Source organism: Gymnoscopelus braueri (genome assembly GCF_963280865.1).
Source record: "Gymnoscopelus braueri genome assembly, chromosome: 7".
Classification (NCBI taxonomy): Eukaryota; Metazoa; Chordata; class Actinopteri; order Myctophiformes; family Myctophidae; genus Gymnoscopelus; species Gymnoscopelus braueri.
The window spans coordinates 53,701,592-53,720,341 of record NC_137608.1 but is presented as its reverse complement, the minus strand read 5'-3'; the positions used below and the strand labels follow the sequence as shown (position 1 = coordinate 53,720,341).

At 47.6% G+C, this 18,750-nt stretch overlaps 1 protein-coding gene across 1 annotated transcript; it reads left to right on the top strand.

Annotated features, from left to right (window-relative positions):
• Nucleotides 1–520: 520 nt before the first annotated feature.
• LOC308089153 (nucleus accumbens-associated protein 2-like) lies at nt 521–18,261 on the top strand (the record flags this gene model as incomplete). The annotated part of the gene is made up of 11 exons (XM_080433720.1): nt 521–546; nt 4,341–4,470; nt 5,433–5,516; nt 7,303–7,518; nt 11,027–11,214; nt 13,241–13,485; nt 15,116–15,292; nt 16,224–16,329; nt 17,256–17,353; nt 17,669–17,962; nt 18,116–18,261. The coding sequence occupies 11 exons, from the start codon at nt 521–523 to the stop codon at nt 18,259–18,261; spliced, it is 1,710 nt and encodes a 569-aa protein (XP_080289846.1).
• Nucleotides 18,262–18,750: the final 489 nt, after the last annotated feature.

The following is an 18,750-nucleotide window of genomic DNA, read 5'->3' as shown; positions in this document are numbered from 1 at the left end:
ACCTTTTAATTTTTTTTTTTTTTAATGTTCACTCTAGCATAGACACAAGCTACATGCTACCTGCGTTTACTCTAGCAGCAACACAAGCTACATGCTACCTGTGTTCACTCTAGCAGCAACATAAGCTACATGCTACCTGCGTTCACTCTAGCAGCGACTAACCTCGCATCACCAGTCTTTCCACCTCGGAGGAAAGCCTGGTATTCGTTATTAAAGACCCGTGTGATCCGGTCTAGGCCACGCCTACTGAAAAACTAAAAAAAGAAAATAATTCTCTTTCCGGATTTTGCCCATCCGGTTTTGCGATGCCGCTTTGTTTTGGTTCCCCAATCCCTATTTAAATGGAATAGAATTTCCCCGTGGGATAATAAAGGTAGACATAGACGCTAAATAGTCTCCGGAAAGTACACTCACATTTATATTTAAAAAATAAGCCAAACTACGGCGCATCAAGGATTTTATTAGGACGGACCTATTTTGGGGTGAAAAGTCTTTCCGGATATGCCCATCCGGCCGCGTGATGACGCAGATGACGCGCCTGGTGACGTAGGGTTACTTCCGCTCCCGACCGGATCATAGACCCGAAAAGGTATGCTGCCCAGGCTAATCAGCGACATAAGCTACATGCTACCTGCGTTCACTCTAGGAGCGACATAAGCTACATGCTACCTGCGTTCACTCTAGCAGCGACATAAGCTACATGCTACCTGCGTCCACTCTAGCAGCGACATAAGCTTCATGCTACCTGCGTTCACTATAGCAGCGACATAAGCTACATGCTACCTGCGTTCACTATAGCAGCGACATAAGCTACATGCTACCTGCGTTCACTCTAGCAGCGACATAAGCTACATGCTACCTGCGTTCACTCTAGCAGCGACATAAGCTACATGCTACCTGCGTTCACTCTAGCAGCGACATAAGCTACATGCTACCTGCGTTCACTCTAGCAGCGACATAAGCTACATGCTACCTGCGTTCACTATAGCAGTGACATAAGCTACATGCTACCTGCGTTCACTATAGCAGTGACATAAGCTACATGCTACCTGCGTTCACTATAGCAGCGACATAAGCTACATGCTACCTGCGTTCACTCTAGCAGCGACATAAGCTACATGCTACCTGCGTTCACTCTAGCAGCGACACAAGCTACATGCTACCTGCGTTCACTCTAGCAGCGACATAAGCTACATGCTACCTGCGTTCACTCTAGCAGCGACATAAGCTACATGCTACCTGCGTTCACTATAGCAGTGACATAAGCTACATGCTACCTGCGTTCACTATAGCAGTGACATAAGCTACATGCTACCTGCGTTCACTATAGCAGTGACATAAGCTACATGCTACCTGTGTTCACTCTAGCAGTGACATAAGCTACATGCTACCTGCGTTCACTATAGCAGTGACATAAGCTACATGCTACCTGCGTTCACTCTAGCAGCGACATAAGCTACATGCTACCTGCGTTCACTATAGCAGTGACATAAGCTACATGCTACCTGCGTTCACTCTAGCAGTGACATAAGCTACATGCTACCTGCGTTCACTCTAGCAGCGACATAAGCTACATGCTACCTGCGTTCACTATAGCAGTGACATAAGCTACATGCTACCTGCGTTCACTCTAGCAGTGACATAAGCTACATGCTACCTGCGTTCACTATAGCAGCGACATAAGCTACATGCTACCTGTGTTCACTCTAGCAGTGACATAAGCTACATGCTACCTGCGTTCACTCTAGCAGCGACATAAGCTACATGCTACCTGCGTTCACTATAGCAGCGACATAAGCTACATGCTACCTGCGTTCACTCTAGCAGCGACATAAGCTACATGCTACCTGTGTTCACTCTAGCAGTGACATAAGCTACATGCTACCTGCGTTCACTCTAGCAGCGACATAAGCTACATGCTACCTGCGTTCACTATAGCAGCGACATAAGCTACATGCTACCTGTGTTCACTCTAGCAGCGACATAAGCTACATGCTACCTGTGTTCACTCTAGCAGCGACATAAGCTACAGAATGACCAAGCTGCATTAAACTACTACAACACTATGGGTCTTCAACCCTAGGGGGTCCTTACAGGTGCTACAGGGGGGCAGCCAAATCTTTTTTGTGGAAGGATTTATTATATTTTTTTCTTTACATTAACCACTTGAACCCTGGCTGTGGGTTAAGAAGAACAGGGAACTGGCTGACGGTTCCTTTACAACCTGGAATTGTGTGAGAGAAAGGGAGTGCAACAAACAAAAAAAAGCTGAAAAGAAGTTGAAGGCAGCTCAACTTCTTTTTTCTTTTTTTTGTAGCTTGTGTTGGTCGTCACGCAGTGTCAAGCATCAGGTTGTTTGTGTCTTTGTGTCGCTGGATTCCACTGCAGTTGATTCAGAGCGCTGCTGCTTGAGTCCTGACTAATACCAACAAAAGTGGAGCATATCACTCCAGTTCTGTCAAAGAATTGATTTAAAAAATAGTAGTGTTGGTTTATAAAGCATTGAATGGTTTATGGCCAAAATACATCTCTGATCTTGAGTGATACTGCATCATCCAGGTCTCTCAGGTCATCTGGGAATGGTCTTCTGTCCATAGAATCAAAACCAAGCACGGAGAAGCAGCATTTAAGTCTGGAACAAACTCCCAGAAAACTGCAGGTCTGCTTACAAGTTTGCAGCTGCCTTTCATTGAAATTGTTTTAATTATTCCTCTGCACTGTAATTTGTACTCTCCTATTTTTTATCCGCTATTTTCTGTTTACTTTTGTTTTATTATTTTATATTGTGTTTTGTTTTTTATGTCGACTGTGTCTTCTCTTCCTCTTCACGTCTTAACCCTCCACCACTCTCCTCTTCCATCTCTTGTATCTGTCCTCTTCCAGATGTTTCTATCCTGAGATGGGTCGTCCATCCGCAAACCCATGTCTTGACTGTCTTCACGTAGCTGCCTTCACAGTCCAGCGCTAGCCAACAGGCTAGTAGTGCCAGCTAGCCAACAGGCTAGTAGTGCCAGCTAGCCAACAGGCTAGTAGTGCCAGCTAGCCAACAGGCTAGTAGTGCCAGCTAGCCAACAGGCTAGTAGTGCCAGCTAGCCAACAGGCTAGTCACAGCTAGCCCAGAGAACTTGTCCATCGAACCGCTAGCCCGTCAGCTAGCCCCCCTCGCTGCTTTGACCTCCACCATGTCCGAGGGGCTGCTGCAGGTCAGTGGTGGACAAAGTATATATACTCAAGTACATACAGAGAATCCAAAATGTTCAAAAATAGTGAAAATATGTTTTATATTAAAGGATGATTTCACCCATTTTCAACCTATTTTCATATAATTGGTCCTCACTTGTAATGCTCATTATAATATGGTACCATTATAGAGCACCGAAGTCTGACGTAATTTACACATCCTACCTGGTTCGTGGTTTTCCACCCCCGTTCTGAATTCCTATAGACGTGTTTAATATCGCGTCAAATAAGAACTGTGTTCCAAAAATAATCAAATGACCCCGGCGGTTTGACTCTTATGGATATGAAGCATCTGACGGTGAGAAAACGCTAATGTTACTTCCGCCGAATTAGTTACATTTTCGCCAGAAACATACTGTATCAAATATAAGTGACTGACTATCATAAACGATACAGAACCTCCTCCCTGACAATATCGCCAAGACAGTTTGTTTATTTTTGGACCACAATTCTTATATGAGACGATTCTATGATGACCCAATGTTATTCTCCATAGAGAAATTACTTTACGAACCAGGGGATGAACGAGTGACGTCAGGACTTCTGTACTCTATTGTCTATTCAGCTGTGTCTCAACTCAACTAAAACTTTATTTATATAGCACATTTACAATGACCAAGAACAAGTTAAAAACAGGGCAGAGGAATAACAAAAACAAATTAAAGCAAAAGAAAATAATTAAAGGAAAGCAAACAAACAAGTTCAACTGATCACAACAAGAATGAAACAAAACAGCATATATCAGAGGAGGGCTGTGGGCAGTTCAGAAACCCCAACTACCAGTGACATCATCGATGGGGAATCCAAGCCAAAACAAACGGCAGGTTTTCTATTCATGGAACGTTAGCATGCTATAATGGAAGCCATTGTTCTTGCATTAGTACAATTAGTTTTTTTTATCTTGTTTGTAATTACCAAACCCGTCAAGCAATGATGTCACTGGTAGGCGGGTTTCTGAACTGTCCACAGCCCTCCTCTGAGACACAGATCGAGTAGAAAATTGTTTGGGAATTTAAACATGAAAAAATTGGTAATTTCTTAATAAATCAAAAATGCTCAAAAACAATTAAATATGTTATATATTAAGTACAGTACTGAAGTAAATGTACTTCCGGTTTGCAGGTGGAGATCCCAGACTTTGGGAGCAGTATTCTTGGGAGCCTGAACCAGCAGCGTCTGCTGGGACACTACTGTGATGCTTCCATCCTGGTGCAGGGCCAGGCCTTCAAGGTAACACTCATTATTATCATCATCATCATTATTATTATATAGTTTTAACATTTTCATGTTTTCAATTTTGTTTTGTTTAAAGTGGGTTTGCTTACTTTAGTTGTTTTGTTTTATTTTGTGAAAAGGCTTAGTTTTTAGATTTATTAGTTTTAGTGTTACCAGCTTGCTAAAGCTGGTCAATGTTCACCCTGAGGAATGTAGGCGTTTCCTTCCAAAATGGGGGCGTGCCCACCGGTGAAATGGGGCGTGACTTTAAACAACGCTAAAAACGTCCAAAATGCCATCTGGTGGCCAGAGAAATTAACTACAGATTTTAAAGTTGATACATAAATATTCATAGATTAATAAGAATTATATTTGCTATGTCTCTGAAACAGTGTTCAAAGGAGTTTCATAAGTTATTTAAAACTGCAGTTTTTAGTACACGCCTAGTAAGGGGTTTAGCTTGCCGCAAGCTCGTATAATTTATGACTGTCAGTGGGCAAGATTTGAGAAAAAGAAAATTAGCTTGTATATGTACATTTGCTATTGTCAACATGTTCTCTATGATTTTAGCTAGTTTTGTGAATTCACAATACATTTTCATGTTGTTTTTTTTAGTTTTGGGTTATTTTGTTAGTTTTAGTTAAAGTTGCCCCCGGATATGAACCAGAGTCTCCTGAGCAAGTGCTGACATTTTCTTTCTTTTTTTTCCACCGACCTCATAGAACCTGCCTGACCAATCACACTGTCCGAACCGTACCCATCCCAACAGCTCAGACAACAGTCAACACATCTACTGTACCTACTGTACCACCTAGAGCTCTGAGAGCGGCCCTCTAGGCAATTTTAATATAGGACCGTCTGATAAAAGTAGATAGATTTAAGCTCTACATATAGCACATCCGGGGTAGAAGAGGAAAGTTACATAGTGGAGCTTTAAGTAACAAATGTGAGTTCTTCTTCCGTCCCTGTGCTCCCAGGCCCATCGTGCGGTCCTGGCCGCCTCCTCGCTCTACTTCAGAGACCTGTTCAGCTCGGCCGCAGACTCGTCCTCGTCCTGCCAGGTAATGATAATGAGCTTTATTTATATAGCACTTTTCATCCATCTAAATGCAGCTCAAAGTGCTGTACAACACAGCAAACATCTAAACGGATGAAAAACTGTACAGAAATCAATAACAGAATAAAACAACAACAAAACAGCGATACATCTCATAAGATGCTAGTTAAAAGCTACGTTAAAAAGGTGTGTTTTCAGTTGATGCTTAAACATGTTGACTGTGCTTAACCCATTAAGAACGGGAACGCATTTTTAGATATCTTTGGCTATTAAAAAAATAGCAGATCTACAAGCTCATGAGCTTGTAGATCTGCTATTTTTCGTTTTTTTTTATTTTTTATAGCCAACATTTTTTAACTAAAATCTTTGCTTCTGGGGGTGGGGGGGGGGGTCCCTGGAACTATATATTTTGAGATGGGGGTCCGCGGCCAAATACATATCATTGTGGGGGTCCTTGACATGAAAACGTTTGAGAACCACTGATACAGAAACATACATTTTTCAAAAAACTAAGCAAAGATTTGAGTTAAATATTTTCACTTTAAAAATATATATTCAAAGATTGGCACACATTTTCCCAGATTTTTCCCAAAACTAGCAGATCTACAAGCTCATAGCACGGCACTCAGTGCCACGCTATGAGCTTGTAGATCTGCTATTTTCTAATAGCCCAAATAAATCTAAAAATGACACACAGATGCGTTCCCGGTCTTAATGGCTTAAAGGAGTAAAAAATTACTTATTTTCTATCAATTACATACCCCACGAAGCCTTGAATTCATGGAGATTTTTTGAAAAATGATTGCATTCCTAAACCAATAATTTGATGACCGGCGGAGACAGTCTCCTACCAGACAGTCTCCTACCAGACAGTCTCCTACCAGACAGTCTCATACCAGACAGTCTCCTGTCATCAAATGATTGGCTCAGGAATGCGACAAAAACAGAATAATCTCCATGAATTGAAGTCTTCATGGGGTTTGTAATTGATAGAAAATAAGTCATTGTTTGGGTGAACTATTCCTTTCAATGCCTCCCTGATTGCTTGAGGTAATGTGTTCCACAGATTAGGGGCGTAAGTTACTGATGATTGCAGCATCACTAATGTTCTGCTGGGTATTAACTGTAATCTCTAGTAGACCTGCATGCTGAAGAAGATCTAAGTACCCTCGGGGGCCTATATATATTCTTAATGAGTCCATGAGATAGGCTGGGCCCACACATACATACCATGTAGTGCTCTAAAAACAAGAAGGTAGGCACGATGGGACTTTTAACTGCTTTTACTATTAACCGCCGACTGCCAAGACGTCACTATTATTTAACCGTAGAGGCTCAGTATAATCCTGATATAAATGTATACGTGTGTGTGTGCACGTGTGCGTGTGCGCGTGTACGTGTGTGTGTGTGTGTGCGCGTGTGTGCGCGTGTGTGTGTGTGTGTGTGTGTGTGTGTGTGTGTGTGTGTGTGTGTGTGTGTGTGTGTGTGTGTGTGTGTGTGTGTGTGTGTGTGTGTGTGTGTGTGTGTGCGTGCGTGCGTGCGTGCGTGCGTGTGTGTGTGTGAAAGTGGGATCCATGGGCCCTTGAGGTGGTTACAGGGGATTCCCTGTAAAATGTGTCCCTAACCCTGTAAAGAAAATAAAAACATGGCATTTCATGTCACAAAGTTTGCCGACTCCTACACTTTGAGGTACCATCAAAATCCATAACCTGCCCTTCCCTTCTTGTCCCGGTCCGGTCCGGCCTTGCCCTTCCTGCCTTGCCCTGCCCCGTCCTGTCCTGTCCTGCCAGGCGGTGTTTGAACTCCCCTCGTCGGTGACGCCGGCGTGCTTCCAGCAGATTCTGTCCTTCTGCTACACGGGCCGCCTGAGCATGGCGGCCAGCGAGCAGCTGGTGCTCATGTACACGGCGGGATACCTGCAGATCCAGAACATCGTGGAGAGAGGCATGGAGCTGATGATGATGAAGGCCTCCTCGTCCTCCTCGCCGCTCTGCTGCGACTCCCAGGTTTGGGACACTACATGTTTAGGGCAGTGGTGCTGACAGAATCTGCTGTTAGCATAATCTGTCTTGAGAGATGAACATCATAGGACATCGTAGGTGTGAGGGCTACGCGGCCCTCACACCTACGTCGCTACGCGGCCCTCAACACCTACGTTGCTACGTGGCCCTCACACCTACGTTGCTACGTGGCCCTCACACCTACATTGCTACGCGGCACTCACACCTACGTTGCTACACGGCCCTCACCTACGTTGCTACGCAGCCCCCACACCTACGTTGCTACGCAGCCCTCACACCTACGTCGCTACGTGGCACTCACACCTACGTTGCTACACGGCCCTCACCTACGTTGCTACGCAGCCCCCACACCTACGTTGCTACGCAGCCCTCACACCTACGTCGCTACGCGGCCCTCAACACCTACGTTGCTACGTGGCCCTCACACCTACGTTGCTACGTGGCCCTCACACCTACATTGCTACGCGGCACTCACACCTACGTTGCTACACGGCCCTCACCTACGTTGCTACGCAGCCCCCACACCTACGTTGCTACGCAGCCCTCACACCTACGTCGCTACGCGGCCCTCAACACCTACGTTGCTACGCGCCCCTCACACCTACGTCGCTACGCGGCCCTCAACACCTACGTTGCTACGCAGCCCTCACCTACGTTGCTACGCGGCCCTCACCTACGTTGCTACGCGGCACTCACACATAAGTTGCTACGCGCCCCTCACACCTACGTTGCTACGTGGCCCTCACACCTACGTTGCTACGTGGCCCTCACACCTACGTTGCTACGCGCCCCTCACACCTACGTTGCTACGCGCCCCTCACACCTACGTTGCTACGTGGCCCTCACACCTACGTTGCTACGTGGCCCTCACACCTACGTTGCTACGCGCCCCTCACACCTACGTTGCTACGTGGCCCTCACACCTACGTTGCTACGTGGCCCTCACACCTACGTTGCTACGCGCCCCTCACACCTACGTTGCTACGCGCCCCTCACACCTACGTTGCTACGTGGCCCTCACACCTACGTTGCTACGCGCCCCTCACACCTACGTTGCTACGCGCCCCTCACACCTACGTTGCTACGTGGCCCTCACACCTACGTTGCTACGCGCCCCTCACACCTACGTTGCTACGCGCCCCTCACACCTACGTTCCTACGCAGCCCTCACACCTACGATGCTACGTGGCCCTCACACCTACGTTGCTACGCAGCCCCCACACCTACGTCGCTACACGGCACTCACACCTACGTTGCTACGTGGCCCTCACACCTACGTTGCTACGCGGCCCTCACCTACGTTGCTACGCAGCCCTCTCACCTACGTTGCTACGCGGCCCTCACCTACGTTGCTACGCGGCACTCACACATAAGTTGCTACGCGCCCCTCACACCTACGTTGCTACGCGCCACTCACACCTACGTTGCTACGTGGCCCTCACACCTACGTTGCTACGCGCCCCTCACACCTACGTTGCTACGCGCCCCTCACACCTACGTTGCTACGTGGCCCTCACACCTACGTTGCTACGCGCCCCTCACACCTACGTTGCTACGCGCCCCTCACACCTACGTTGCTACGCGCCCCTCACACCTACGTTGCTACGCGGCCCTCACCTACGTTGCTACGCAGCCCCCACACCTACGTTGCTACGCAGCCCTCACACCTACGTCGCTACACGGCACTCACACCTACGTTGCTACGTGGCCCTCACACCTACGTTGCTACGCGGCCCTCACCTACGTTGCTACGCAGCCCTCTCACCTACGTTGCTACGCGGCCCTCACCTACGTTGCTACGCGGCACTCACACATAAGTTGCTACGCGCCCCTCACACCTACGTTGCTACGTGGCCCTCACACCTACGTTGCTACGTGGCCCTCACACATAAGTTGCTACGCGCCCCTCACACCTACGTTGCTACGTGGCCCTCACACCTACGTTGCTACGTGGCCCTCACACCTACGTTGCTACGCGCCCCTCACACCTACGTTGCTACGCGCCCCTCACACCTACGTTGCTACGTGGCCCTCACACCTACGTTGCTACGTGGCCCTCACACCTACGTTGCTACGCGCCCCTCACACCTACGTTGCTACGCGCCCCTCACACCTACGTTGCTACGTGGCCCTCACACCTACGTTGCTACGCGCCCCTCACACCTACGTTGCTACGCGCCCCTCACACCTACGTTGCTACGTGGCCCTCACACCTACGTTGCTACGCGCCCCTCACACCTACGTTGCTACGCGCCCCTCACACCTACGTTGCTACGTGGCCCTCACACCTACGTTGCTACGCGCCCCTCACACCTACGTTGCTACGCGCCCCTCACACCTACGTTCCTACGCAGCCCTCACACCTACGATGCTACGTGGCCCTCACACCTACGTTGCTACGCGCCCCTCACACCTACGATGCTACGTGGCCCTCACACCTACGTCGCTCTGCCGATCCGACTGACAAAGCCCTCGACACTATGACTCAGACATATCGGAGTACTCCATGTACCCGTCTGTCTGTGTTCTTTTTGTGCCCATATGTGGAGATATCTGTATCTGTCTGTTTACCTGTGTCCCTTTATGCCCATATATGGAGATCCCTGATGTCATTAGTATATGCCCATACCCTGTATATTGGCATGCCCATATGTGGACATATCGGTCCAATCGGCGGTTATGCCCATGCACGCGGAATGTTTGAAGTCGGTCGGTCCCATAAAAGCAAATGTCCATATATGGGCATAGTGGTCGGATATGTTGCTCTGGACAACCGGATCTCCATTATATGCCTATATATGGGCATAATCCTGTTGGTTTATGGTTATGTCTGAGTCATAGTGACATGCCTATATATGGGCGTATCGGGTTTGTTTATGGTTATGGCTGAGTCATAGTGTACAACATGTCATAGATATATCATTACCCTATACCTTTAACACATTGACCGCCGGGCCCGTAGTTCTACGGGCCGTTAAATCCAACGGTTAAGCGCCGATCCCGTAGCCTACGGGCTGTGGTGTTTCAGTGTAACACCACCCGATGTCGACCGGAAGTGCGATCCCGTTTTTTGTTTCCCGTCTGCCTCCATTCTAAGTCGTACACAAAAAGCCCTGTAAAAGCCCCTGTAAACATGTAGTTTTTCATCCTCGCATTTCCCATGTTAACTTAAACGGTCAGAACTCAAACATGGCGGCTCCGTTTGACACGTGGTTTGGACTGGTACACGCAGGGAGATGTCGCCGATGTAAACAGACTGTGTACGGCTCAATCTTAAGGATTTTAACAAGATCTATGGCGACGTGAAAAAAACAAAAAACAACAATAAAACGTTGGCACTGGTGAGTACATTATGAGATTAACCTCTGGCGGTCAATGTGTTAACAACACGATTCCTGTATGGGGAGAGGGGTCCCTGGCACAAAATATTTTCAGATGTCGGGGTCCGTGGCCAAATGCATGTTAATTTGTCATGTACATTGTCCTCTCGCAGACGGCTTCCACAGACGAGCTGGGCGGGTACGACGCTCCCAGCACGGCGCAGCACGGCGCGCAGGAGCCCGGCTCCTCCCCGGCGGCCTCCGGGCGCCCCGCCCTCAGCCCAGAGGAGCTGCTGCTGGCGGTCAGCCGGATCAAACAGGAGAGGAGCGACACGCCCCCAGCGGAGGGAGCAGAGGCCAGGTAACTAAAACAAGTGTCTTCATTTAGTCGACTAAAAACTATGACACATTTATTTTTTGCCGACCCTTTTTTTTCCCACTGACGAAAACGAAATAAAAGTTACTGTGACGACATTATGTTGACACTTTCTTCAACAAAAACTAGACTAAAATGTTAGTGAGGGACGACTGGAGGACAGATCCAGTACTGACTGCCCAGGCAATTTGGAGTAAACTTTTCGACTTAGGCAGAAATTATTTTTTAATGTAACAAGCATTTTGATAGGCTGAGGACATAGGCATCTTTTAAGACCTGAGAACGCATCTGTGTGTCATTTTTAGATTTCGTTGGGCTATTCAAAAATAGCAGATATACAAGCTCATAGCGCGGCACCGAGTGCCGCGCTATGAGCTTGTAGATCTGCTATTTTTGAAAAACGTGAACAATTTTGTGCAAATCTTTGAATATATATATATTTAAAGCGAGCATTTCTAGCTAAAATGTTATTGCTTCTGGGGATTCTACAAATGTCTTCTAAATCAGTTTAAAACAGTTTTCTGAAACACTTATGTTGCTATAATATTAATGTCAGTGTCAAGGAGCCCCACAACGATATGTATTTGGCTGCGGACCCCCATCTCAAAAAAAAAAAATCCAGGGACCCCCAGAAGCAAACCCAGAAAAAAATTTGAGTAAAAAACAATTGCTTTATAGATATATATTCAAAGATTTGCAAAAAAACACGATTTAAAAAAAAATAGCAGATCTACAAGCTCATAGCGCGGCACTCGGTGCCGCGCTATGAGCTTGTAGATCTGCTATTTTTGAATAGCCAAAAGTATAAAATATTGATTAAGTGGTTACACAGATGCGTCCCCCGGTCTTAAAGGGTTAAGTCAGGGAGGGTGAGTCAGTGTTTAGGAGTAGGCAGACATAAATAAAGGCAGATAAACATTAGCCTGGAATCCAGACTGATTCGCTACATTCGTCTTTGTCTCACTTCGCTACTCAGTCTGGCCAGGGTCAGGAGGTCAGGAGGTCAGGAGGTGACTGGAGTTTTACATTGGCTAACACTACACTGGTCCCGCCACACTGTGCACACGCACAGTGATCGGTGTCAATAACAAATCCAATCAATCAATTGTGTTGATGTCGATCAGGGATTTTCCGCTAGCCGGCCGGCGTGAGCGATACGATTGTAGTTTACCGGCTTAATGTCACATTTACCGGCCATGATGCAATACACGTCACATGTGTGTTTGCAGATGCGTGTGTGTGTGTGTGTGTGTGTGTGTGTGTGTGTGTGTGTGTGTGTGTGTGTGTGTGTGTGTGTGTGTGTGTGTGTGTTTGTGTGTGTGTGTGTGTGTGTGTGTGTGTGTGCATCACCACCCAGCTGGTTGCTACTCCAGTGCCCCCCCACTTAAGAGAAGTTATAAAGAAGTTATAATCAAAATTATTCCACATTTTAAGATTTAATTACTTTTTTCAAAAATAGCAGATGTGAGCTCATACCTGCTTTTTGAATAGCCAACCTATAAAATATGGATTAAGTGGTTAAAATGATTGTGATGCTGTATTAACACATCAAGTGCCAGAGGTTTTTTAAAACAGGATACATCCAGTGCCAGCGCTTCTTACCGTTTACGCCGATCGTTTTAGAGCTGCCTCCACGAGGACCCGGATGTAAACAAAGGGTGTCTGGGCGATGGCCGATGGTCCCGTCTAACGACTGGAACAATAATATTTCTAACGTGATCCGCCATTGCAGAGTGATCGCCCGACGAAAATGTCTCGTTTTCACCACTGTAAAAAAGTATGGAGATATGAAGCTTTTTCTCCAAATCCTATTATTGGAGCGGACGGAAGTGACGTTTTTTGGGCTCATGTCACATCCGTCCATTCCATTTTACAGGGTCCTAGGATCATTCCTAAGTTGCGTTAGAGCGCCCCTTGTGGAGAAAAAAAATTGAAAAAAATATGAAAACACGTACGTAGATTTACGGTTTTGGCACTCAATGTGTAACAAATCCCCCCCGCCATCCAATAGGAGCGAGGCGGCGGTGCGGGGCAGTGCCCTGTGCTACCTGGGTCCCAGCGGAGGCTTGGTGCCCGGCCTGCAGTCCTACCTCCTGGCCACCGGGGAGCGCTCCAGCCCGGGAGGCTCCAGTCTGCCCACCGACTCCCCCACGTCACACCCCCCCACGGAGGAGGAGCTGGAGGAGGATTACTACGGCAACGCCGTCCCCGCCGGCATCTACGGACAGATCTACGGTCACCCCGGCAACGCCTACAGTAAGCACTGTGGATGTTTGACGGAACATTTTGACTCAGTTTTAGTCGTTGTGTTTTTTAATGCAATTCCTTTCACTTTTAGTCACATTTTAGTCATTAGAAATGTTTTACTTTTAGTCTAGTTTTAGTCGACTAAATATACAGTTGATTTAGTCGACAGGAGTTTACTTTAGACTTTAGAGGGACGCGATGGCGTCGTAACGCCTGATTTACACTTAGCTGTGTGCCGAAAATAGCCGATCTACAAGCTCACACCGCGTTGTGAGCTTGGACCCCCCAAAATCATGTGGGGACCCCCCTGGGGGTCCCGACCCACAGGTTGAGAAACTATCGCGAGAACAATTATCCCCCCCCCCCGATAGTTTATTTTGTGGACTACTGCAACTCCCTCCTTGCTGGTGCTCCGGCATCAGCCATCAGACCTCTGGAGCTTGTTCAGAAAGCTGCGGCTCGTCTGGTGTTCAACCGCCCCAAGTTCTCCCACACAACCATCCTTCTCCGTTCTCTACACTGGCTCCCCGTAGCGGCTCGCATCCAGTTCAAAACCCTGGTGCTAGCCTATAGGGCAGTGAAAGGAACAGCTCCTTCTTACCTCCGGGCTATGGTCGATGCCTACACCCCTGCCCGACCACTTCGGTCTGCCACCTCGGGGCGACTGATTGCCTCGTCACTCAAGGGTCCTTCTGGTCGATCGACACGGTCACGACTTTTTTTCTGTTCTGGCCCCACAGTGGTGGAATGAACTTCCCACTGATGTTAGGACAGCAGAGTCACTGCCCATCTTTCGACGCAGGCTGAAAACCCACCTCTTCAGGAAACACTACCCTTCCTCTCTGCCTGGCCTACTTGTTGTTAACTAGTTGTACGAACTCTTGTTTTATTGGATCTTGTTTAGTCGATACACTTATTTGTTTTAGCTCGTGCTCATTTGATTTTGCTATTTTGTCTCATCTGTTTAAGAAAGCAGGTAGCTGATATATTGTACTTTTACCTTAGCGCTAGGTATACTCTTGGTTGCTTGTTTTAGCAGAAAATGCACTTCAGACTTCTGGTGATTAGTAGTTTTCGTTCCCTACCTATGTTGAATGCACTTATTGTAAGTCGCTTTGGATAAAAGCGTCTGCTAGATGACTGTAATGTAATGTAATGTTGTTGTCATTGGAGCACCTTGTTGACGGCAGTGACGTCGACTACCTTTTTTCACTGACGAAAACTAAATAAGAACTAAGCTATGGTGATTGAAACTAAGACTAAATATATTGACAATTTCGTCAACAAATAAAAACTAGACTAAAATATTAGGTAGTGACTAGTGGAGAAGAGATCCGTCTGTGAGCTTGCCTATTTTCAGCATGCAACCAAGTGTAAAATCCGCCATTACGACGCCATCAAGGCACCACCAACATACATTTTAGTCGACTAAATGTAGATTTAGTTGACTAAAATCTTATGATATTTAGTCGACTAAAACTAGACTAAAACTAAAACATTTCAGATGACTAAAATATGACTAAAACTAAATCAAAATTTGCTGTAAAAATCAACACTGGTTGACAGCTAGAGACAGTTTATCCTTAAGTTTTAAAATTTCACCGCTGCTCTCTCTCTCTCTCTCTCTCTCTTGCGCCAGTCCAAGAGAAGATGGAAATGCTTCCCCTCCCATTGGCCAACGAGCGGCGTCCCTGCGTGCTGATTGGTCGAGACACCATGGCCCTGCCGGCCAGCCTCATCAGTCAGATCGGATACCGCTGCCATCCCACGCTCTACACAGAGGGAGACCCCGGGGAGAAGGTGGAGCTGGTGGCAGGTAGGAGCCGTGGTTCTCAAACTGTGGGTCAGGACCCCCAGCTGATTTTGGGGTTTTATTTGGACGGTGAAGTGACAATTTAAAGGGATAGTTCACCACAAAAAAAATACTTTTTTCTATGAATTCATGGATATTTTTAAGTTTTTGTCGCATTCCTAAGCCAATAATTTGATGACCAGCGGACTGGTAGGCTGGAATGCGACAAAAACAAAAAAATATCCAATAATTCAAGTCTCCATGGGGTGACTAATCGATAGAAAGAAAGTCATTTTGGGGTTGAACTACTCCTTTAACTTATGCCTTTGGAAGGGTTCAATATTTAAATGTTTCTTTTAGTGGATTGTATGTTATATCTTTATCTCTTCACTTATGGCCTTGAAGGGCTCAATGCTAATGCAATAACTCCTTATCTTATGCTCTGCTTCATGGGGGGTTTGTGATCAGATTCTGTGTCGTGCTTGCAGATAAACATCTGTAGTATCAAAGGAGCAGAGTCTCACACCGCCAAACTGAATGTGATAGCGTTGCAATAAACGGTTAATCCTGACTGAACAATAATAATGTGGGGTGTTCTTTTTGTCACTGTATATTTGCACATACGTGAAATCTGTCCTCTGCGTTTCACCTCATCCTGGGAGCAGTGAGCAGCCATTAGTACGGCACCCGGGGAGCGGCTAGAGGTTAAAAGTGTCTTGCTCAGGGACACTTCCACACATTGCTGAGGCCTGGAATTGAACCTGGGACCTTTTGGCTTCCCAGACGGGCTCTCTAACCGTTCAGCCCCGGGTGCTGTACTAATGGCATCCACTGCTCCTGATAGGTAGGATGGGTGAATGCAGAGACCTCATTTTACATATGTGCAAATGTGTGCGTGTGCGCGCGTGTGTGTGTGTGCGTGTGCGTGTGCGCGTGCGTGTGTGTGTGTGTGTAGGGTCTGGTGTGTACATGACTCGAGGTCAGCTGATGAACTGCCACCTGTGTGCTGGAGTCAAACACAAAGTGTTACTGAGAAGATTACTGGCTACCTTCTTTGACAGGTTAGTCAACCTGTCAAATCTGGTACTGCTACTGTGTGTGTGTGTGCGTGTGTGTGTGTGTGTGTGTGTGTGTGTGCGTGTGTGTGTGTGTGGGTGAATGTAGGAAATAAGAGAAAAATGGAATGTCCTCACAAGAATAGAGGTACAGTAGAGGGATGTGTGTGTGCTTGCTTGCGTGCACATGCGCACGTTTGTGTGTGTGTGTGTGTATACACACATCCTTCTACTGTACGTGTGTGTGTGTGTGTGTGTGTGTGTGTGTGTGTGTGTACATAAAAGAGAGAGAAAGGGCTCTGTGCGTAGCTGCAGACCTTACTTTATTTGTGTGTTTAGACAGGAGCATATTAACGAACAGTATGTAATGACGGCATAAATACATTTAGCAAAGATGCTAATTGTCTCCGCCAGGCCGAGCGTGGCCGAGACTATATTCCCCGCCCCCCCTGTCTGTCTGTCCGTCCGTCCTTGTGTTCGTCCGTCTGTCCTTCTGCGAGCAGCTAATCTCCGGCACCGTTGGCCCGATCAACGTGAAACTGTGCACACACACTCCCTGGATGCCAGAGCAGAACCTCTGCCCCAACTGTTTCACAGCGCGTCCGATTGCTGTGAAACGTTGCATGCATATTCCCACTATGCCGAAGAAGAAATGTCACCCTTTTCACACTATCCTGTTAAAGCGCCACCAGGAGGCCGATATTTGCAAAACGAGAGTTTGTCCAAACGTCACGCAAATCGGTACAAATGATCTATATAGTCATGTGCTCAAGACGGATCTGTCCGATTCTTTATATTCCATCCTGATTGGCTGAGATTGGCATCTAAAGTTTGTGGGAGTGGCACCTTGTGGAGACCTGGGGGACTGCAGGTATATGCACAGAGCCCATAGCAGAGTATAGATGCTGATTGGGCTATTATGGTTTCCATAGAAACACACTGGCCAATAGCTGTGGGACAGGGATCCGCTCCTCGACCAATGATCCGAGTAGAAAACCCCTCGACAACAGAGTGTTAAACACTGTTAAATGTAAGACACACACATGCACGCACGCACGCACGCACACACACACAAACTGTATTTATATAAATGTATATATGATTATGTAATTTTGGCCGTTATCCAATTAAATGCATGGTCGATACCGATATATTATTTTAGTATATATCATAATATTGAGCTCATTGTTGCAGTTTCTTTTCTTCTTTTTTTCTGGTGAAAGTTATATGTGAATATGGTGTGATTATACCAATCTACAGCTTACCATAAACACAATAAAGTTTGCTTCATCACTGTCTTCCATTCTCCTCTCCTCCTCTCTCCTCCTCCTCTCCTCTCCTCCAGTGTACTGTCAGAACTTTGCTCCTAACTTCAAAGAGAGTGAGATGAATGTAATAGCGGCCGACATGTGCACCAACGCTCGCCGCGTGCGCAAGCGCTGGCTCCCCAAGATCCAATCACTGCTCCCCGACGGCCTGCCTAGCCCCGCCCCCAGCTCACACCCCCGCCGAGGCAAGAGAGGAGGAGGGGGAGGAGGTCAGGGGTCAGGAGGCGGAGGAGCAGGAGGTCAGGGGTCGAGCGGTCACATCGAAGCCCCGCCTCCGTTTGAGGCGGAGTTCTACGAGAGCCAGATGAACTGTTCTCTCCTCCCTCACCTGCAGTTCGCGGCTTCGTCCAGAGGGGGCGCCACAGCGGCAGGAGCAGGAGGAGGAGGGGGAGGCGACGAAGAGGAGGGGGGAGGAGTCGGCGGGGGAGGGGGAGGAGGAGCCGCCACTGACCCGCCCACGACAGACCACGCCCCCTCCCTCCCTTCCTCCCTGTCCTCCTCCTCGCACCCCTCCCCCCAGCCCGCCGACCCCGCCTCCTCCTCCACCACTCACAGGGGATTGGCCGACGCGGAGGAGAGGGGGGAGGAGCCTCTTGAAGACAGCCAATAAGCTTTCTTAAATATCGCCTCAGCCTACCTGTATGTAAATAACACACTAGCTACCTGTCTCTGTACTAGAGTCCGACCGACCGACCCGCTTTTTGGGGGTTTCAATGTTCCGACCCCGACTTCTGGAGAGACCCCCGGACCAGTGTTTCTCAAACGTTATCGCGTCACGGACCCCCACATTGACATGTATTTTGGCCATATGGAACAGGCTTGCGTCACATTTGTTTCACAGGCTACTTCCATCTGGGACCCCGGTAGCCTGGTTCCAGACCAATCTGCCTTTGCAAAATTGCATCGCACTTTAGCCCTCGGCAGATTAGGCCTGGCCCCCCTCAATAGAGATTTAATTTCTCTCCCTCCGAAGTCGTGAGGGACCAATCAGGGCCCAGTATCCAAATGTGGGCGGGCTTATCACCTTATTTGGAGCAATGACGTACAATGCAGGAGACTCATTTTCAGTTTTTCACAACAAAGATGGACGCCGCCATAG